This window comes from Aethalodelphis obliquidens, unplaced genomic scaffold (assembly GCF_003676395.1).
Source record: "Aethalodelphis obliquidens isolate GAN/ISIS:26980383/991018 unplaced genomic scaffold, ASM367639v1 scaffold122, whole genome shotgun sequence".
Taxonomy (NCBI): domain Eukaryota; kingdom Metazoa; phylum Chordata; class Mammalia; order Artiodactyla; family Delphinidae; genus Aethalodelphis; species Aethalodelphis obliquidens.
This window is the reverse complement of record NW_020838066.1, coordinates 1,250,242-1,273,911: the sequence shown is the minus strand read 5'-3', so window position 1 is coordinate 1,273,911 and position 23,670 is coordinate 1,250,242. Positions and strand designations below refer to the sequence as shown.

General features: G+C 43.2%; 1 protein-coding gene across 3 annotated transcripts in view; it reads right to left on the bottom strand.

Moving 5' to 3' along the window:
- Positions 1–23,670, bottom strand: part of FAM120A (family with sequence similarity 120 member A) — a 104,934-nt gene that overhangs the window by 49,198 nt on the left and 32,066 nt on the right. For all 3 annotated transcript variants that reach the window (XM_027098370.1, XM_027098371.1, XM_027098372.1), the window contains exons 4-7: positions 16,207–16,335; positions 15,360–15,456; positions 3,945–4,042; positions 3,423–3,700 (exon numbers count right to left, since the gene is read on the bottom strand). In XM_027098370.1, coding sequence (XP_026954171.1) covers positions 3,423–3,700; positions 3,945–4,042; positions 15,360–15,456; positions 16,207–16,335 — 602 coding nt within the window. The remainder of the gene's footprint in view (positions 1–3,422; positions 3,701–3,944; positions 4,043–15,359; positions 15,457–16,206; positions 16,336–23,670) is intronic.

The following is a 23,670-nucleotide window of genomic DNA, read 5'->3' as shown; positions in this document are numbered from 1 at the left end:
CTCCACTGATGTCCCCCACTGAACTTTATCTTTAAAAACCAATGTTTGCCAATTTTATAGGTTAAAGAAAGGTACCTTGTTATGTTTTAAGTTGCATGCCTTTGATTTTTTTTTTAGTGAGAGTGAACAACATTCTTTCGTGTTATTGACCATCTGTGTTTCCTCTGTGAACTGCAAGTTTATATTCTTTGCCATATAAAGCAGTTATCTTTTTAATTTGTAGGAAGCTGGGTGGTTTTTTTGGGGGAGGGGCTTATTTGGGGGGGTATTTTGGGGAGGGTTATTCTGTAACAGGCCCCATTACCCATCAGCACCATCCTTTAAAAAAAAAAATGCTACTGCTTTTCCACTGGGGAAATGAGGCCATTTATTTTGTGATCTCCCATATTCGGGATTATTTCCCAGTACTGCGGGGAATATGGTGGAAGGAGTGCAAATGCCTGAGGGAACTGAACAGGAAAGGGCACACCCAGTCAGGTCCGGTGCAGGCCTCCCTCCTCTCTATTGTACAAGTCGGTGTCTTAGGGTGGGGCAATTAAAAATGTTTCTACAGTCAATCTGCAGAAGGTGGTACGACCAGAGGCACTTCAGTTCAACTGTGCAGTAATTTCCCTAGCCAAATGGCCTGGCCACCCAGACACCTGTCCATCCCTAGGACAAAGAGCACCCAGATTGGAGCAAATTCATTTCCAAAGAAACACTGGGATCTTTCTAGCCCCAGGGCCATTCCAAGCAAATACTGTGGATGTTTCCCATCACTCTTAGAACAGAATTCAGAGTGTACGCCACCCAGCCTCCACCTCACTCGACACCGCTTTCCCTTCCTCCACCCCGCACTCGTCCAGCTCTCTCCCCGCTCCGTCACGGCTTGAATCCTGCCTCTCAGGAAGCAATCCCTCCTCCAGACCAACTTGTCTGGTGTCTGCCTCGCATACTCACCACTTGGGTTATCTGTTCATTTGTCTACTCACTTCTTTGCAGGCCTCCATCAGCACGCCACGTCTGCGCTGCCTGCCACTATGCTCAACGGTAGACGGCAAGTGCTCAGGTGTTGCTTGGCTAAATGAATGGATGATTTCTTTCCCTTAAGACCATCCTGAGAGCACAGTGCAGATCCAGGAGTCCCAATTTCAGTCCAAACCAAAGGTAAACCAAATCCTGACTTACTGCCCCTACTTAGTTTCTGAACTAGGAGGGCAGTTCTCTGTCCTATGCGCGGCCTCCAAAGTGTACACACATAACTTATTCAAACAGAATCCTCACGCTGAAATCATGAACACTACCCTTCTTAGCATCCCACCACAAGTAAGGGATGCCCACAATCAGATCCTACTCTGCCTGGCTTATGATCCTGAAGCCTCTGGTACAAGCGCCCTATCCCCTTTTCCTTCCCTCCTCCCTCTCAATTTTAACACACCCATCTCTTACTTGTTACAATAAATGGAAAAACAGATTTAAGGAAATAAAAACATTGCTAAGCCACATAACTTGATCCAGGCTTAGCAATCTTTCAATTCCAGATTGTGGATGTGCTCTGCCTTTCTGACCACATTTCACACCACAAGAGGGTGAGAGGCCCATGCCATCCCCACATATGGAGTTCACCTTCCAGAGGCTCCTCCAGAAAAACATAGTAAAAATGCCCTGAGTTGGGGGTACAGACAGTTAAGTGCTACAGAGCTCAGAGGTAGGAGGAATGACTAAAATTGAGGAAAAGCTCCAGGGAAGGCAACACTGATCAGAACCTTTGGGAACAGGGCAGAGTTGAGTATGCACAAGAAAAGGGAGGGGCTCTCATGCAATCTTATCCACTCAAGTTCAACTCATATCCTAACAGGGCAGCTTGCCAAATTAAGCAGGCAACTCACATTATCTCCGCATCCCTACCCGAAGGAACAGGATCACCACTGGACCTCCCCAGACCAGGGCCTCTCCTGGCTCACAACGCTCATCACCTGCACAGGACTCCAAGCCACACACAGTGGCTCTGTGTCTTATTTCTACCTGTGTTTCAGAGTCTAGAAAGAATGTTTCTGACTAAAATGAACCTGCCTACAGATATCTTGGTCTTGCTGACATGAGTCAATTATTAAAAGAAAACTCATAGTTCCTTAGTGAGTGAAAGGGCTCCTGAGACATCTATCAGCTGTTCCCAAACTTCTCTGTGCTGAAGAGTCACATGGTCTCATTTACACCTGCAGATTTCTAAGCCCCAACAAAGCAATTCTCATTCAGTAGGTCTTAAATATATTATCTTTCTAGAAGGTTAATTTAAAAGTCTGAATGTTAAATTACAACTTTTCCCTTCATTTTAGAATTTTAGGATTGCACATACAACAAGTAAATATTTATGCATTTTATGCTTCTGTTTCACAATAGCACACATCCCTGGCTGGCAGCAAACTCCTCAGTAACTGCCGCCCAAGGTCAGCAGACTTAATGCCCATTTTACAGATGGAGAAAAAGAGGACAAAAGAGGAAGAATCTCTGGCTTCAGGTGACACACCCATAGAATTTGCAGGAAGACTGGAAACTGTGTCTCAGATTTTCATACAGCAGAAACTGACAGAGCAATAACTGGCCATGGGCATTTACTGAGAATCAGAGTTCAAACCGAGGAAAAAGAGATGCAGATGTAAAGAAAAGAAAGACTCTTCCTTTCCTTTCTTCTTTCTTTTTTTGAAATCAGGTTTCTTAGAAACATAAGATTATGTAAGGGGAGGAGGAGGACTGTGAATTTTAAGACCTTCTCGATCAGATTCTAACAAATTTAAGTATTTGAAAATGCATTTATTCAGGGACACACATTGTTTAAAATACTCCTTCTACAGGGAGAATTCCAACCTGGGTCTGGCAGCTTTCCATGGTTTTGGTTGGGTGAACAGTGTTATTTCAAGAACAGTCCTATGAGCTGCTGAGTTGGGGTTCAAGTTGCTGAATTCAGGAGGAAAGGAAATTCTGATTCCCCCTCAATCCAGGAGCCAAGAGACTGAAAGCCACAGGAGTCTAACTTAAAATGCTTTCTGGGGGTGGGACTAGGAGAATCACAGCCCAAAAGAGAGTAAGGGTCAGGCAGAACTTGACCAGATAACTTAACCATGTTTGGTGGTCACACAAACTAATTTTCCTAAAATTCCACCCAAAAAGAGCGGGGGGGTTGGGGACACCAAGGCTTTGGGCTGGCATAGTACAGATTTTCAACCTTGGAAGCCTCGAGGAAACATCCAACCTTTTCTTTCGGTCTGAGGAGTCTTGGTCCAAGCACAGAGTAACTGTCACCTACCTATAACAAACAGCATGTTTGAGCACAACCATCGGTGCCGTGGGCTGGCCAGCCAGAAGGTGGCTTCCCTGGGGACTACAAGCTACTTAAGAAGCTGCTACACTTCTGGGAAGCACCAACTACTCCATACACCACTCACTTTGCAGCTCCTCCACTGCCTTCATCATTGTCTGAAGATGATGACGTAGAAGAACCAGGAAAGTACGCTGAGTCCACGTGATTGGGACTGCCGCTTGGAGCTGGGTTGATCGGGGAGGACCGTTCATACAGTGGGGTATGCTTTCCTTCATGAGGAATGTTACTGTAGTTCTGCTCAGTCAGATTCTTTCCGCTGGTTTCCAAGGCGAGAGCCGGCTCAGCGAGGCTGTATGGGTGTGGACCCTGGCCCGGAGCACCTGGGCTGGGCACCTGGGGGGCCTGAAACAGAGGGTATAGATCACACATGCATACACACTGCCTGCATGGCCCGGAACACATAAGCATAATCCGGCCTTGGCTAAGTTTTAATTCAACAAACACTGTGAAGCAGGTGCTTCACATATCCTGAGTTTAAGAAATTATTTTAGCACTCATTAAGATCTGATGCATATGCAGCTTTCAAGGCAGCTGTCCCACACCAAGGCTGGGCAGACCAGCTGAGGAAGGAAAGGAAAGGCCTTACCACAGGCTTTGCTTGCAGAGACGTCTGTGGAATGTTGAGCATCTGGGGGGGGACATACGGTGGCACTATCCCAGGCATTCCAAACGGATTTGGTCTGGCTGTTTCATCAATACGGAAAGAAAACAATAAAACAACTGTGAGCAGAAGGACATTCCCCAGGACACAGCGGTGGCTAGCACACATCTCCATCTGTCTTGCACCTCCTCAGGTGCCAGCACACCACTGGCCCCACTTCCCAGAAACCTTCAGAAATTCATGTTTAACATTAAAAATACTTAATCTTATGATGACCAATTTTATACACTGGGGCTAGAATTCTAACTTTCAAGAGTTTTCAATTAATGTCTGATGGTCTTTTTGCTTTTGTCCATTTCTTTGAATGCCTGGCTTGTCTCTGTCTTTAACTTAACAGGTGTTCTTATTCTTTCTCTGCTCACTGCTGACAAAGCTGGAAGCACTGTAGTACTCTAAGCACTAAAGGAACAAAAGAAGGACACAGCAATTCCCCTTCCATACGTGAAACAATGGAATTTTTCTATTTAAACTAAAATTAGGTTCGTAGCTACTAGCACACTTTTAAATACAAAAAGTGAAGTGTGGTAGTCACTGCCTATACTTTTGGTTTGTTTTCATCGTTAAGGAAACCATGACCAGGTTACACATGCATTATACATGCACTGCGGGGTCAGTAAAACTTGGGATTTTGTGCTCCCTTAGAAAATGACTTTATAAAACCTGTTCTGATGTATGCTGGCAGTTGTCCTTCATTATCCTCGTGCTAACTTGTAACAGTGAAGCACAGAATGGAAGCCACGTAGAGAAACGGCCCCAAACACAACGTCAGGCAGGAGTGGGTCCCATGTCAGCTTAAAGACATGACATAAAGCAATCAACTCAGCCCAAGGTTTAGAAACCTCCATATCCACAACACTCAGTCTCCTTGCGGGTCTGAGGACAGGTGGGGGTCAGCACAAGCAAGGCGAGCAGGGTAATGCCCCCAGCATGCGGTGATGGGGGATGAGTGTGGCCTTCATGTCAAAGACACTTCAAAATATCATGATTTACTAATGTGATAAAAATGAGGAGACTCTTCAGGGCTTTGTTCACTTGCTGAACAGTTAGGTGTGGCGTGCCTGAGAGGACAGGCTGCGAGGGCCAGCCCAGGGCTACTACAAGACCCGGGGGTGTCATCAGGACTCAGACTGCAGGAGACACAGAGAAAATACACCCAGTGAGAACACACAACAGACCCTACTGGTGCCCCCACGGCCACACCGTCTCTTCCTTAGGTTTCTTTTAAAAACAGAACAAAACCAAGCCTAGAGCTACCTCAACGCGAACATCATTTATCAGGAAGAGTGCTTTTCTAACTTCAAAACCTGAGGGACATCAGGTGAGAAACACACAACCCATAAACCACTACCAACTTGTCAAGAAAAATAAACACACATTTAATTTAACTAAAAAAAATAATAAAGTGCCCCAAACCCTCCCTCTCATTCTTTGAAAGGAAACTCCCACTGATTCCTAACCTGAGGCTCCCTGAGCCAATCCAGTCCTGGGCCGCAAGGACACTGGGAGGGAGCACTGAGGCTTGGGCCGTTGCTCACTTCTTACTACCCCACAAGACTCATGAGCCTCAGAAGCCATGATCTGTTGGAAGATCCCATCTCAAGCGCCTGGTGCTCAAGTTGGAAATGCCATAGCTCGCACGAACAGGAAGCTTGGCCCAGCTTCCACTTTCCACTGAACAGAGATGGCTGTGGGACAAACAGCTGGGAATGGTGATGCTGGCACATGTGCATGTGGGGCTGGTGTCCCATCTACACACTTGTCCACACGCTCACATACACACAAATGTTCACCACACAGACACATGTGCACATTTGCCTGCACTCACACACACAAGGAGACATTCCTGATCAAACAGTAAGTCCATGAGTTATGAACCTCTGAGTGTGAGATACGGGATGCCGTAACTGAAAGTCCCTTCTCAGGTGATTCTGAATTTTAGCCAGATTTTGGGTGAAAGAGTATTATGAAATCCACTTAAGCTCTAATGCTGTAACTTAAACCACTGTAAAAAGTCTAGTATACAATTCCTTATAGCTGACCTGCCATACTTAACTTCAGAGTAATAAGAATGAGAGACTGGACTCTTCAATTATGCAGCAGCATTCAAGTGAAGATGAACATTTATGTTTCACTCTATTTTTGGCCATTATATGCTACAAAATTCCTGAAAGCACAAACTTTCCTTAAAAAAAAAAACAAGAAAAAACAAAAAGAAAGAAACCTCCCAAAACAAAAACACACACAAAACTATAACTTAAAAGCAAAGATTTCCAAGGAAAGAACATTTTCTAAAATCATATTTCAATCCCTGACCTCAAATAAACCTTTGAGAACCCACAGGACTAGTTACTATTCTATCATAACCTAGTCTATTAAGTGAATTAATTTGTCTACATTTCTCTGATGGCTGCAGAAATGCCTAATAAGCGAGGGCCTGCCTCTGCATACTGCATGCCTTCTTATAAATCAGTTCTTGTTCTCAGTGCCCTCGTGCAGCTAAGCAGAGTCATTGTCTGTCTTCTGTGTGACAAGGACATCTTTCTCAGAATTGACACCAGTTCAGAGTGGAGATTAACACCACCAGTTTCTCATTCTCTTCCTTTCACAAATACTTACTAAGAGAGGTAGGCCTTTGTTAGAAAAGTATGCAGAATGAAGACAGACGAAAGGGAAAAAAGTATTTAATTAGTATTTGAAAAATATTTTCATAATTTAAAAATATTTAAATATTAAAGACTTTGAGAATAAGAGAAAGAAAGCATGCATTGCAGCCCTTACGGCTGTGCTTAGTTAGCTGTGAACTCTCATAGATAAGACACTCTGTGCAGTATCCACTCCCTTGAATTACTTACTGTGCCTGTATGAAGCTAACCAGCTTTTCTCTAAATTAAAATACGATTAAAAGAAGGAATGGTGTTAACCAAAAACTCTACTGAGAACTAGCCACCCCTACCCCTACCTAACAAATATTCATCTATTACTGGGCATGTTACTGTGAAGATGTTACATTAAACAAATAATGGTAACAAAGTAATATTTTTTTAATTCTATAATTTAGATGGGTGCTGATGCATGACTTAAGTGTTACACAAAAAACATAGCTTTGAAAACTTAAAGAATAAATAAACCAATATATTCCCTACCACCAACACTAGTTTTCAATGCTTGCAAAAAAACAAAGCAAAATTTTCAAACTATGTTAACCATGTTGACATATTTACTCAATACCAATACTCTACAGAACTTAAGGTACAAAGTTATATGGAGAATTTTACATAATTTGTTTTCATCCTCTCCCAAACGAATAGCTTTCGAAGGCAAGCTAGTGTGGGGGACAGTGGGAACCAACAGGACACTGGTGTGGCCTATGAAGCCTGGTAGGCCGGGCATAGCCAAGGAGGCATGGGGGCTTTTGGGAAGGAGGAGACAGAAATCATCCCAGCTCTTAGAGGACTGAACCTTGTCAGTTCCTAGTGAGTACCAACTCCCAAGAGCTCAGAGCTGGGGCAGCTGATGCCCACCTGGAGCCACAGTGCTGGCAAGGCCCCACAGGAAGAGTCAGAGGCCACTGTCCAGGAGAGAAGCCCTCACAATGGAAGGCTAAGTGTAGGGCAAATTAAAGTAAGATCATGAATAAAGCAAGTAGGCACCTGAAAGAATTATGAGCAATGAAAAAACTTAACCTAGGGAAGCACATTTCAGGTTAATATGTCAATAAATAAGACCTTTCTGAGAACTAGAGCTGTTCAACAATGACAAGGGCTGCTTTGACTGCTTGACGGTTGGTGTAGGAATATACCATGGTCAGGAGGTATCCTGGTGCTTACACAGCATCCCTGGTTATCCAAATCTCTTCTGTCCTTGAGTTTGGATAGCATGTGCGGACCTCAAAGGATACAGTATTATTCAAATCCACGTGACACCTGAGTCTAGAAGAGCAAGAGTCTGAATAGTGAGAAACTTATCCCAAATTTTATCCAAATCTATTAAATTCCTGAGTTCACTTAATCAGGTTTGAATCGTAGGCGTTAAATAGCAAAAGAAAAGAACTCTTAAATTTCATTCAGCCACCTACATGGTTTTATAAGCCTATGATAAATCAAGACAAAGCAGTTTCTGTCCATCTGTGAATTCTAAAAAGCACAACCTAAAAGAAAAGTCTAAAGGCCTTTATTTGGAAGTCACTGATAAACTGAACTAGCAGTCCCCTTCTGTCACTGAATACTGAGAAGCCACCAACAGACCTGATGACAAGCTGTGTCTCAGGAAGACACACCTTGCAGTCTTTTAAACCAGACAGCAACTGAAAGGAGATGTATTTTCAGTTCTTCTAAAATGACCAATTTTCAGGTTTTTTAAAAAAATGACCTTTCAAAAACCCTTAAGACCAGACAACCTATAGCACTGCATACCACATCAACTGAAATAAACTGACTAAAAACTGAATGAAAGACCACAGGAACAGACTGAGAGAATCCACTAATCTACCCAGGAATCAAGGAGAAAGAATAAGTGGACTTCCTATTTAACATGATAGCATCTTAGCTTCTCTTTGGCAGCATCTATTCTGTCAGACCCCTGGGGGCTTGACATCAATGCCATTTGCATTAGCTTTAAAAAGATAAAAATTGAAAAAGATGAACATGCACACATCTCAAAAACAGCAAGTACAGTATGACAGGTACAATACAGCATTTAATTAAAAATCAAAACACTATGACTTATTATTCCATATATGAGGTAAGGAACTATAAAAACCATTAGAGGGGGACAGACATGACTTTTAGAAAAGCCTAACGTAGGGCTTCCCTGGTGGCGCAGTGGTTGAGAGTCCGCCTGCCGATGCAGGGGACACGGGTTCGTGCCCCGGACCAGGAGGATCCCGCATGCCGTGGAGCGGCTGGGCCTGTGAGCCATGGCCGCTGAGCCTGCGCGTCCGGAGCCTGTGCTCCGCAACGGGAGAGGCCACAACAGTGAGAGGCCCACGTACCGCAAAAAAAAAAAAAAAAAAAAAAAAAAAGAAAAGCCTAATGTATTTCTTTAAAGACATTTGTTAAACCTGTTTAGTGCGTACCCTAATGCTCATGATACTATCCTTTGTATTTTTCAGTTACATTTAAAGCTTTCCATAATAAGAAAATTTAAGCAAAAACCTTGGAAAGAGTGGGTTTAGTAGTCAAAACTATAAGAATGAATATTATATAACTTGCCAAATTTCAAAAACTTATTAGTAGAGTAGAGCAACAGTATAATATCATATACTTGGTGACAAAAATTTTTAAAAGTGATCATTATAACAGTAGAAAAACTAAAAATATTCTAGTGATGACTACAGAACATGGTTAAGTAGATTACAGCACATCCCCACTGTGGAACATTAGACAAGCTTTAAAAATACTAAGGCAAAAAAAAAAAAAATACTAAGGCAAACCTTTGTGAAGTTACAGGGAAGCTCCAAAGGCACACTGTTGGGTGGGAACAGGGCAAGTTGCCTTGTAGTATGTACAGTCAGGCCCACTATGGGTCCTGCGGCCTGGCTACAGCCAGCACTTGCAGCAGGAGGCCTGTGCCACCCCTGCATAGTGAGCCTGGGCGCATGGACGATGGCAGGTGGACGAGGTCCTGAGGGCCATGTCACCTGGCGTAGGGTAGCAGCGACGCTGAGGAGTTCAACAGTTCAAGCAACAGGAGCAGCGTGGGCAGCGTTCTGATCTCTCTCACTTTTGCTCCCCAGACACATGTGTACATGCCATCGCCCTCTATTCTAGGCAGGTCACACTATGGACTCTGCATGACCTCTGTGTCCCACAGTGGACCCGAATGAGTGACCTTGGGTCCTGGAGACCTAACAGCCTCTTCCCATCAGCTGAGGAAGCCCAGCAGGTGCCACATCCTTCTTCACAGACTGTGTCTTCATGTTCAGGGGGGGACATTTCCTGACCATCCCCTCTCATGCTGGGAGTGTGTGTTGTTGGGGAGGTAGAGATGTATTTTCAAAAAGACTGTCAACACAACCTAGAAGCCCAGCAACAATCAACAGAACAGTTTGGTGAGCACTGTGCAGACTGTGTAGCCTCAGGAACCCGCCTTCTCAAGACACCAGAAAGTGATGCCTTCCAGTAAAGCCATGGCTCAGAATGAGGGCCCACTGACTGGTCCTTGCTTCTCCCTTACACTTGAAGATGCACCTTTCTGAGCCCTGGTCCCAAGAGCCATGGTCCAGGAGCACCAACTACGGAGTCTAATTGTTCCTGTTAAGACAGTAGGCATTTATGTTCTCTTGTAGATGGGTCACCAGCGGTTGGCACTGAAGTTTGCCATCTGGCATTTTGTGAATCAGGATCCTCTGACCCAGTCAGGTAGAACGTGGCCAGCCTTGGGGGCCTGTCAGGACACAGGCTGATGCAGGCCCCTGAGCTGGGCAAGCCCGTCCAGATAAAACACCCATGGGGCCTCTCTGCCAGCACCTAGGAAGTTTCTATAGCCAGAGGTCCTTTCTTTGTGGTCACTATGTAGAATTTGTTCTTTGCTTTAGCGGTGACAGCTCCTATTTCAATATGGTTCTCTTTGCACAATTCTCTATTATTTGTTCATGCTGGCCTGCTGCCCTGAGGGCTCCCTTAGTCCCCACCAGACCCCTACTCCTCTGTGCTCCAAGGGACCGGGGGTCACTATTACCTCCAACCTTCCTTCTACCTTCATAGCCCCCTCTCAGCTTTCATCATCCACCTAAAAGTTTAAGCATGTTCAAAGTTCCCTCCCATTTCAAGCCCCACCCTTTATGGAAGCAATTGGAGGTGGATTTGGAGGACTGGTGCTGGCCACCTACCCCACCCTCTTCCATATTTTACAGCACAGAAGAAGCCGCAAAGCTAAAAAACTATTTTTCCTAGGATCCCTTGCACCTCGTTGAGGATCACGCAGGCACCCGCACCTGCACGGGGTCTGGGAGCTGTGAGTGCCACAGAAGTCTCCCCCTCACCTCTGCTGACAATTGTTCTTGCCACGACTCCTATTCTGGCTGCTGCACTGCTCTCCCTGTGCCCCCAGCTCCACCTCCTTTCCCTGATCTGAGGTACACCATCTCAAGACCTCCATACAGAGGGCCCTCCACAGAAAACCTCCCCAGGGCATCCGACCTACTTCCGCTGCTCCAATTAGTACTCAGGGTACACACACAATAAAGAAAAGCAAGGGGACCATTAATACAAAATTCAGGGTGCCGGAATACAGGGGAACATGACCAGGAAGAGACAGGGATAGGGCTCTAATACTAGTAACATTCCACTGATGTTTGTTTTATTTACTGTACAAATATACTGTGTGTATGATAGTTTCAAAATAATTTACTGTACAAATATACTGTGTGTATGATAGTTTCAAAATAATTTAAGTTTTTACAATGAAAAAAATCTTTCAGTGAGCTTTCGCGGTCCAAAGTGTAAGTCTAAAATCTAACGCCATGCATGGCCCGACAAGCATCACCTGACCATTCCTTCCCTTGCTTTCCTGTGCTCCAACCACATTCTTCTGTTTCTTCTACATCCTGTCGTCTCACCTCAGGACCTTTACACATTCTGTCTCCTCTGCACATATACTTCCTCTCTATCGTCGTCTTGCGAAATTCCTACTCTACACTCAAACCTCACCTAAACATTAATTTAATTGAGCAGAACTAAACACTGGTTTAATCAAGTACTGTTTTAACCGGGTTGGTCTTCCGTGACCTTCCTGTTCACATTCCTGTATGATTCCTCATCTCAATCACCTACAAGGGCAAGGATGACATCTGTCTTGTCTACCACCCTGTCCAACACTCAGCATAGTGCCTGGCAGGAAGTGAATACATCAAAGGCTCATTTACGTTTTTCAAAAAATTAATAGACTATTTTTTGAGCAGTTCAGCTTTACAGAAAACATAAGCAGAAAGTATACACCTTGCATTAGTGTGCTACATTTGTTACAACTGATGATCCAATATTGATGCCCTACTATTAACTAAAGTCTATAGTTCACAGTAGGATTCCCTCTTGGTGTTGTGTATTCTATAGGTTTGGACAAACTTACAAGGACATAAATCCAGCATTATAGTATCATAAGGAATATTTTCACTGCTCTAAAAATCCCATGCTTTGCCTATTTATTCCTCTCTCACGCTCAAACCCTGGAACCCCTGATCATCTTAATGTCTCCATAGTTTTGCCTTTTCCAGCATGTCATATAGTTGGAATCATACAGTATGTAGCATTTTCAGATTGGCTTCTTTCACTTAGTAATGTACATTGAAGGTTTCTCCATGGGTTTTCATAGCTTAATAGCCAATTTCTTTTCAGTACTGAATAATATTCCATTGTCTGGATGTAGCAGTTTATTTATTCATTCACCTGGTGAAGGATATCTTGGTTACTTCCATGTTTCGGCAATAATGACTAAAGCTACTATAAACATCCATGTGCAGGTTTCTGTGTGAACATAAGTATTCAACTCCTTTGGGTAAATACCAAGGAGCAGGATTACTGGATCTTGTGGTAAGAGTATGTTTGGTTTTGTAAGAAACTGCTGAACTGTCTTCAGAGTGGCTGTACCATTTTGTATTCCCACCAGCAAGAAATGAGAATTTCTGTGCTCCACATCCTCACCAGCATTTGGTGGTGACAGTGTTCTGGATCTTAAGCTATTCTAGTAGGTGTGCAGTGAGAGCTCATCTATTTTTCACTGAGGAAGGCCAAGAGGACACAGTGCATGTTTCTTCAGACTAACAAGGCCTCTGTTTTATTTGCACAGCTTTCCACAAATACACTAGGATTAGTTCACGCCTACAGAGTCCACGTTCACAGACCTGAGGCGGGCCTCTAACATCTGTTATTTGTTATTTTTAAATTCTGCCAATGATTTTGGAGCACAGCTAAGGTTTAAGAACTACTTGTTCAACCAGGAAGCCAAATATTGCTGACAACTCAATTCTGACATATCTTACATTTAGACTGCAGATTCTCTGGAGATGGTGGACATTAAGTGCTATGATGGAAAGGAAAAAATTATAATCATATCTAGATCCCCCATTCCCAACACAGTGTTTCTGATACAGTAAATGCTTGAAAATTAATATTAATCTCACCTGTAACATTTTAAAAATCTATCTAGTAGATAATTCAGAAATATACATATATACAGATAGGTATTATATATTAAATATCCATAATCTATAATATGTTATATAATATAGATAATTTCTGGGAGTTCATAGTACAAAAACAGCATGGGCTGGAAAAAATTCTTTTTCCACCCTGAAAAAGACCACACACTATGCAGACCAGGCCTCCCAGCAACGGGACAGGGAGCATGTGCACTTCCTTTGTAAATTCCACACCATCCAATAACAGTATGGAGATCTGAGGTTTTTTTCTCAATGCTGCAGAGAACCACAAACTCAGAAGGAAAAGCATGGAAGACACAGCAGTCACCCCCCAACGCCAGTCCACATGGGGTCTGGCCAGGAAGGTTTTTCTTTTGAAAATACAGAACCCTGAGGCCAATTAGGCTTCTGAAAACTGTTCTGTGGTAGAACCTAAAATTCTAGCCGGATTTAGAAACCTCTGGGTAGAGTCAACTCTCCCCATTTTTCTGTAAGATTTCTTCAAAACTCTACACATATTCCAGTTTCTAAAATGATTAATACAGACAGGGTCTAATGAACAAGAAAGTTATTTTCCAATATTGGTTCTTCAAAATTCTGAATGTGTTTTCCTGTAGAATAATATAATGAACTATGGTTGGAAAAGACCACTTATGACCTACCTATTACTTATAAGAATATTTTTGTGGAAAATATGTCTTAGGTTCTCACTTGGGATGCCAAGAAAGTATTTCCCCAACTCAGTGTTGCCTCTTCTATGCTCTTGATTTCCGTTTCAGTCATCACTCTCCATTTAGTGGGTCCCTAACAGCACATATAGATGAAATCAATGAGCACTTTCTCCAGATACTTTTATTTCTTTATACTTATCAGAAAAAAAAACAATAAAAGTGATTTTTACATTAATCTGTTTCTGCCTGCTCCAAATTATGTGTATCTAACCTGAAATAAACCTTCCTTCCCAATCTTGCCTCAACCTCTCTCAATTTCATCCCAATATTCCAGGCCATACACTGAACTCTACACTGCCCCAAACTTCCTGCCCTGTTGTAATTCTGTGACTGTGCTTTGTTAAGTCCCATGTTGTACAATTCAGATGACTGCAACAGTCAGAAGCAATGGGAAATGCTTTATAGAAGGATTTGTAGGTAGTTATCACCTACATTAACCTGCTTGAAAACATCACCCTAAATACCCCAAATTCTTTACCAATTACACCACTGTTGTCCATAAACCACTGAGTGAAAGTGAATTCTAAGAGTATTGACTTCATTTATAAAATACTTACCTCATAATGTCCTTTGATGATTTAATAAGAACATGAAAGCACTTTATAGAACAGTAAATATTTTTAAGAAGTTCAAACTTAAACCTAATTTAAAACTCACCTTCCTCTTCAGAGCATCTTCCAAACTGTTATCAGCTCAGATAAACGCCAAATGTTAAGTCAAGTGTCTTTCTCTATCCTTTCTCTCCCCACATTTTCCTTCTCTTTAAATGTTCTAGTCCCAAGTATACTATAATGAATGTTTAAAGTACAATTGTCATATGAGGACTAGAATGTCACTACAGACAATCTCAGGAACATGACTTCTTTCATTATATGAAATAAGCACAACTGAAACAACGGTTGGCAATATGATTTGTCATAGCTTTACTGCTCTGGAGCCTAAGAAAGGCAATCTCACTCAGGAAGGAGGTTGGCATTTAGGGTTAGTGCTTTACAACCTCCCATGAGATATTCACTATCAAGCAGCCTTCAGGCAAACAGTTTATAATTGTTTTTTATTCCCCAATTTCAAATCTCTGAGTGAAATTTGATATTTTGCCAAAAAAGGCAGCAAGAGGAGACACAAATCCACTGCATTTATGAAGGCACTTATAGATCCAGAGGGTCTTCTATGTCCTTGGTGCTCTCTGCAAGAGGACACCACACAGACAGAGATTTCAGCATCACCGTCATCTGCTAGGCTTGGTCCTCATGGCTGCCTGCTCTTCTCCTCCAGTCTCATAAGTTTTCTCTTGCTCTTCAACACTTTCAGGAATTACCACTGAGTCTGCCCAGGAAGTTCTGCTATACTTATTTGTATAACTATAGAAATCTCAATTCAAAAGAATAAACCAACAAGATTACTGGGTGAATATTTAAATCTCTTTGGTTATTGCATGGTCAGCATCCATCACAGAGGCTTTGAGTTACTTACCTAAGTAATGTGGTGGGTGAAATGCCATAGGCTTACTAGTCGCTGAATAATATCCAATTGCTCTCTTAAATCGAATAACTTTGTCATCTGTTCTAGACTGAAATAAACGCAGGAAAACCTTTGTAAATCAGTATGCCACTGGTCATGTGTATTAATATCTTTTTATAATTCAGCACATGTATAATAATCTTCAGCCTTTCAAGCTAAATGAGAGTTCAGAAATGACATTAAAATCTTCAAGGAAAATCAACAGATTATCATTAAAGAAACAAATCGAACATTCATTCTCTTAGAGCAATGCACTTATCAGAGTCTGACATGGCAGTCAGGAGACCTGAGTTCTGGGATGCAGTCCTCCAACTTTTCCTTGGCCAGGTCTCTGGTGCTACCCAGTTTCATTTCCAGCAAGTGGGGGAGCAGTTTTAGTTCTTCAGAGAGCAAACAGGAAGTTACACAAACTTCACCTCTTCTACTAACCCTGACCCCCCTCACATCCTTACTTTCCAAAAAAGGAAGAAGAAATCCCTGATCATCACCTGAAGGGATGGACAAATCAGAGGTCCACAATTCCATTTGATTCATCTGTCTTCTTAGTAGAAATCCCATTAAATTGTGATGGCAAATCTAGGAGCAGCAGAGACCTTACCATTCATCTACCTCAATCCCTCCTCTGTGCAGGCCGGAGGGGAGGCTGGAGGAGCTAGGTGAGGTGCCAGCGCTCCTGGCTGGCAGAGGCCTGACAGCTGGGCAAGCACTCCTGGACACGGCTGGTGTGTGCCTCTCAAACCCCTTCCAAACCCAGCACACGCCATAGCACAAAGCGCTACCCAGGAGCTTGTATTTGTACCTGAGAATGCTGGAAAACATCTTTAGCTATGGCATCCAAGTCCGAGGTATCCTGGATGTTGCGAACGTAGTCAGCCACAGCCTTGATCACCACATCACACGGTGGCAAGACCAGCTGGTGGGCCCGGACCTAAGGAGACAAGCACACGTGTCAATACACTAATTCTGAACACAGGCCCAGAAACTCCAGGTGATGTTTCCCTTCTAAGGGCCTGATTATTATCAATTTGTGATTTCTTGGCCCCAAGACTTTGGTGGTCTGAGAATCAAGCCCTGGATCTCCCTTTCAGTTGTTGAACTATAACTCAGCTCCTTCAACCTGCTTAGGTAAAAGAGCGTCTGACAGCCTTCCATTACTTCTGGGATGTCTGCAACCTGCTCATGTGAGCACGGCACAGAGAAGCCCTGGGCCACAGATGCTTCCTTTCTTTCAACACCAGGCACCAGGAGGCTGTGCTGGATGAATGCAGCCCCAAGCACCTGAGACCACTGCAAAAAGCCAAGGTAAGCTCTGAAGGGGAGGACAATGGTACCCCTGACTGCTGAGGGACATGTCTGGTGAAAGACACATGGAATAAAGTGTAGGAATATTTTCTATCCAAGAGCAGTTGATACCAGGAAACGGTAAGTAAGCAAATTTTTTTTAAAAAGGTTTGTTTTGGACTTTTTCATGAAAACTAACAGAAAAAAGATACCTTAATTTAACAAAGCTAAGGTATGCCCATGTTCTTAGAAACAAAGATGAATCAGGTACTAACTCTGTTTATAAAACTTTTTTTAATTGAATGACAGTATGAAATGACATTTTATTTCCTATTTAGTCACAAAGATCATAAAGATAAAAAAGATGGCAAAAACATCTAAAGGCTTTGTGTTTCCAGAGCTGTGCACTCCTGCCCACCACACCTATGAATGTGGTACGTTACACGGCAGGAGGGGGTAGGTTGGCTGTCTGCTAACCTCAGGCCAAGCCTGTTACCCTGGATTATTCAGATGGGCCCAATGTCACCATAGGACCCTCTAATGTAGAAGGGAAGGCAGAGGAGCAGGTTTCACACATGAGGTAGAGCAGGACTCCATCGGCCATTGCCAGCTTTGATGATGGAGGAAGGGCCATGAGCCATGAAACGTAGCACCTACAGATGCTGGAAAAGGCAGGAAACTCTCCCTGGAGCCTCCGGAAGAAACATTCTCCCTGGCCCTGCTGATACCTTGATTTTAGCCCAGGGAGACCCACTTTGGTTGTGACCTCTAGAACTGTAAGATATTATTTGCTGTTTTAAGACACCAAACATAAATAAATAAAAAAGGAAAGAAAAAACAAAAAATATTAAGAAATAGAATGGAAGAACTTCTGGAAAAATAGATATTTATACTATTAGGGTATCATCATGCAAAGTTTCAGATGCACATGAGTATATTCAATTTCTCTTTAGAAAAGCAATGGTTTTTTTTTTTTTTTTTGGCTGTGCCGCACAGCATGCGGGATCTTAGTTCCCCAACCAGGGATCAAACCCGCGCCCCCTGCAGTGGAAGCACAGAAACTTAACCATTGGACCACCAGGGAAGTCCCAAGCAATGGTTTTCTTCTGAAATAATGTTTTCTATGTTTGAAAATGTTAGCTGCTCTGTCTCCTAGGGAAGCATTTATCTCCTTGCTCTGGTCAGTGTTTGGTGAAGGTAAATCCCATCACAATGAACTCCAGGGAACTAGTAAAATGTCTGAGGCTGCAGACCACGAGCACATTCCTAGAAACCCAATTCCCCCTCTGCAGAATGAAAAACTACTGACACACACACGCCTCATGAAGAAGAGGTCCCTGGAACAGTACGTTCCAGCCAGTCTGGGAGAAATGGAAGTTCTGTCCACTCCCCGACTTTTGGGGTGTTTAATAGTCCCACAGCCATGACAGGGAGGAGGGTCAGCTGGTGGCAGCCCCAGGAATGAGGAGTCAGGACAGAAACGCTGAGCTGTCCTACCATCGACATTTCCCCCCTGGTGAGCACATTCCACAGGGAAGGGGACAGCCTTGCCTGAGGAGAGTCTGCAATGGCCAGTGGCCTCCAGGCCCTTGGACAACCCCCTCTCTGGGCCTCGACTTTCTGTCTCTAACTACAGTTTGAGACTAGTTGCCCAAAGAATTCCCCCTGGCAGTCTGAAAGCCTAGGGTTACCTCATTATGTTGCATACAGTACTGGAAAGGCCGGCCACTGTAGAAGGAGTTTATATATAGAACAAATGACGATTAACATGGTTACAACAGAATTTACTGGGTACGTAGATGTCCAAAATATGAAAAGGGCTTTCCTCCAGCAGTTGGGAGCTAATGTGGTAGTGCAGGCAGCCTCTCCCTGCGTGTGCACCCTGACACCAGGACACCACAGACGACTGGGCAGCCGCATACCGTCCCATCCCACCTCAAGTGAAAATGACAGAGTCTGTCACTTTGGTTCCTGTGGATATCCTCGTCTTCACTACCCCCACTCCCCACAACACTAAGGCTATAAAATCCTTGAAGTGAGCAGATCCTATAATTAGAGGGCCCCTAAATCCTTCTGAGAGGCTAATGACCACCACCCTGAAACGGCATCCTTTATAATTTCCCATGGCCCGGACTCCTCCCTCACGCCCCACCACCCCGCGTTCCCCCAGCTTCATTCCTAATCCAGCCTTCCAAATCCAACTCAGGGTGAGCACCCACATCTTCCTCTGAGACTGTTGGTGCTACTGCTCCCAAGTTACATCTTGGCTGCTCTTTAAATGCAAGTGATTATAAAAACAAAGTTTCACATAATATCACTGCTGAAGCAGAAGAACCTGATCCACTTCACTGCCATTTGGAAAAGAGCAAAGCGAAAGGATTACAAATCTTGGCAATTTTCAGGAAGAAAACTACAAACCTGATTTGATCGACATTCACTTGTGGGTAAGGTATCATTCTAGAAAATAAGAACACGGAGCTGCTCCCCAGGGTCTTGACTTCAAGATGCTCACATTCTTATTGGAGAAAAAATGCTCACCAGACTCCAACAGGGCCCTCAGAGGACACCCTGGAGGACTCATGGCCCAGCGGAGGAGGGAGAAAGGCTTCTGCATCCTCTGTGGTTCTCAGAGCGCAGGCCCTGAGATCCAACCCAGTGCCGTCTTGCAGCCCCCAGACCAACGAAAAGAGTTGTGTGAGGGAGCTCTGGCGGTTTGTTGTAGGAAGCCCTCCAACCACTGAATCACTGAACATATCCTGAGGACTAGTATCTTCTAAAGGAGTCAAGAGTAAGGAAAACATTTAAACACCACAACCGTTATGGCTATGCCTTGAGATTCTTTAAAAGTTATGACGTGTATCCATATCTTGTATACATTTGCCTGAATATAGCTGTGAAAAGGATGCTAAAATGCAATTAATCACAAACAATGCTAAATGTGAGCTCTGCAGGGGGAAACTTATGCAGATATACTGAAGGATTTAATGGATTTGAATTTAAAGTATTTAAAGTATTAAGTGTCAACAAAGAAAAATTCCATCACTGTTTTATGAGCAAGGGTCACCAGTAGGCTCACAGGGAAAGGAGGGCAGGCCTGGGCTCCCTCCTGCAGAAGTGTCTGCATCCAGCTGGGGCTGTACTGTCCTGTGATTGAGTTCTTCTAGACTATATGCCACACACTGCTCTCAGCATGCATCACTTCATTTAATCCGCAAAACAATGCTGTGAGGTGTACTCTTAAATGTACTCCCCATCTGACAGAGGAGTTCATTCAGGCACCCATATGAGCCAACGAGGTGAGTAGCTGGGCCACCGCCTGACCTGCAGACTGCACACCTGGCCACCACACTCTGGTCTAGTCGTCTCTAAATTATGCCTCTTTTAGCATTAAATGTCCTTTTCTATGAAATGATGGTAGACGGCGAGTTCCTTTTTCCTCTAACATTCTTATTTAGAATAATTAAAAGTTGGTAACACAACAGTAGCCCTCCCAACTTTTGTTTTCCCCAACAGATCCGTGAAACCCAAACCCCTGTTGTCGATGAAAGGAGCTACAGACAGATTTTCAAAAGGAGAGGTATGAAATCAGGCCTGAGTTCCAGACACACGGAGGATGGGCATGAAGGCAGAGGAACAAAGGAGGGAACATTAGCAGCTCCTGTGTAAACCTAAGTAACGATAACACAGGTGGTCGAGAAGGATAGGATCAGCAAGTTGGGAAAGGCCAGATGTAGAGAGTCAGATGCAGAGAGGAGAAGAATCAAAGATAATTCTCAATTTCTAACCTGATGACTGCAGGGACAGTGGTATCACTAGCGGGAAACAAAATACAGGACGATAAACCTATTTAGAGAAGGTGATGACATTTCTAAGTTAGAAACATCAAATTTGGTGCACAGGTGCAGTGCCCAAGTGGAGATGACTTGGTGGACAGTGGGATACACCCTGCGCGGTTCAGGGAAGGGGTCTCTTGGGAGAAGTACACTGGAGAGTCATCAACATAGTAGCTGAAACCTTAAGGGCAGATGAGATGTGCCAGAAAGAAAGTGTGAGGATCACAGCAAGGTACAGAGATGGATCCTAGGGAATGCACATGCAACCAGAGGAAGCCAGCTCACACGAGAGACAAGGAAAGGATGTGGAAGTAAGGAATACAGAACAAAGCTGGGGTCTGGGAATCAAGGCAGGAACTTCCCAGAGGGGTGAGGAGAGCAGGATGACTGACAGTGTCAAGTGCTCCAGAGAGGCTGAAAATCATTTGACAAAGCATTTGTCAAATCCACAGCCTTGGACAAAGACCCAACTGTGTCCACCAGAAATCGGGGGGGAGGGGCGCAGGGGGCAGTGAGGGTGGATTAAGCTGTTGGGGACATTATGGAAGGTTGCCTTCGGGAGATTCGAGGATGAAAAAGAGAGTTAGGAGAATATGGGAGACTAGACCACATTTACAAACTGAGGGCCAACGACCAAAAGAGGGGGGCGTCTACACAGGAGCAAGGAGTTGATTGGACGAAGTAACGCAGGGCTCCCTGGATGTGTTCAGTGACAACAGCTCAAGAATGTCAGGATAGTCTAGTCTCAGGAAGTAAAATGGGCCTGGATGAAGAAGAATGAAAACAGGGGAACGAGAAGCTGAGGACTCTCACCATCCTCGGGTAAAGGATCTCTCTGTAAGAGAAAGCGTGAAACTGAAGAGAGGTCTGAAGAGATGATGAATGTTGAAGATAAATATTAAGGAGAATAAAAGGATTAACTGCTGACACTGATAGTTTGGTTGAAGTTGGAGACCATAATTTTAAAAATCAGTTTTACTGAGATATTTTACTTAAAGTAAAATTCATCAATTTTAAGCACATAATTCACTGAGCTCTGATAAATGCATACATTAGTGTAACCACCGCCATAATTATGAAGTGTTACGTTTCTATCACCTCAAATAGTTCCCTGTGCCCCTTCCCATCATAGCCCTAGGCAACCACTAACCTGCTTTCTATCACCATACTTTTGCCTTTTCCGGGGTTTTACATAAAATCAATCATATGTATTTCTTTGGTGTTTGACTTTTCACTTAAGATAACGCTTTTAGGATTCATACATATTATAAGAAAGTAGTTGGTTCCTTTCACTGCTATCAGCATGTCGTTGTATGACTGTCCCACAATTTATTCATCCATTCACCAGCTGACTACTGCTTGGTGTGTTTGAGACTACAATGGATAAAGCTGCCAGGACACTCAGGTTCAATTATTTTTGTGAACATAGGATTTCATTTCTCGTGAGTAAATGTCTAGCAGCGGGATTGCTGGGTTGTATGGTAGGTATATGTTTAACTTTGTAAGAAACTACCAGACTGTTTTCAAAGTGACCATTCTGGATTCTGCTTCCCAGCAGCCACATCTCAGAGCTATGGGTGCTGACACGCACTGACACTTGGCATCATCTGTCTCCTTCATTTGGCCCATTCCAGTGGTCAGGTAGTGTAGCTCATGATGGCTTTAATTTGCATTCCCTAATTCCATGGAGCATCTCTTTGTGTGCTTACTGAATATTCTGTAAAACGTCTGTTCAAAATTTCACCCATCTTTTTTTGTTGTTGCGTTATGTATCTTCTTATTGTGTTGTTCTTTACACATTCTGGATACAAGTCCTTTACCAGAGACAATATTCTGCAAATAGCTCCTCTCCCACTGTTGTTGCTTGCTTTTCATTTTCTTAACTAAGAAATCTTTGACTAACTCAAGGTCATAAAGATCCTCTCTTATATTTTCTTCTAGAATAATTTTTATATTCTTTTAATTTTTGCATATGGATATCCAGCTATTGTAAAAACTAACCCTTCCCCATTTAGTTACTTAGGGACTTCTGGTGAAAATAATTAAATATATATATGGGTCTATTTCTGGACTCTGTTCTGCTCCACTGATCTGTTCAACTACCCTTATGTCAGTACCACACTGAGTTGATTATTATAGCTTTAAAGTGAGTCTAATACTAAGTCCTTTCACTTTGTTCTTCCTTTTCAACATCTCTGATGCTATTCTACGTCCTTTGCAATTCCACATGAATTTTAAAATCAGTTTTTCAATTTCTACTTAAAAAAAAGCTTGCTTGGATTTTGATTGGGATGCAGTAAATCTATATAACAACAGAGACTTTTGAGCCATAAACACACACATTTCTTCAGTTATTTAGATCTTTCTAAAATTAGACCATAAGTTTGCAGTGGCATCCATTAGCTGTGTGGTTCTCAAATCTTCTCTAGATAGTACCTATCTAGGGTGGAGGGGTCTGCTGGGCAGGTGAGATGGAAGAAGGAGCAAGAGAAGGGTGATGTTGGTACAACCAGTTCAAGATGACCCACCAAGAGGTCCAGGCCAGCTAGGGAAGAAAGAAACAGTGAACAAATAAATGGGCAGAAGGCCCCAGGACGGGCAAAAGAGCCAAGTGTCAGCTTATGAGAATACTAAAGATAGAAGCAATGGAGACAAAAGGGAGAAGGGATATTAAAAGTGTACGATAGGAAATGGAGCTCTTCTGGGAGAAGACCCAGTATATGACTCTGGGCCTAGAAGGCCGCAGTAGAGTAGACACTATTTTACTGGAGACAATATGCAGCCAAGTTATCTGTGGGTAATCTCCAGGACGCTGACCTTGCCTGAGTCTCAGAAGAGTTATCAAAGGACACCATTATGAAAGTAAAACAACAACCCACAGAATGGGAGAAAGTGTTTGCAAATTATGTGTCTGATAAGAGACTTGTATACAGAATATATTTTTAAAAAACTCTTACAACACATTAATAAAAAATTTAAAAATGGACAAAAGATATGAATAGACATTTATCTAAAAAAGGTAAACAAATGGACAGTGAGCACAGGAAAAGGTGCTCAACATCATTAGTCATCAGAGAAATGCAAATCAAAACCACATCACACCCACCACAACAGCTAAAAATAAAACAACAGACAATAACAAGTGTTGA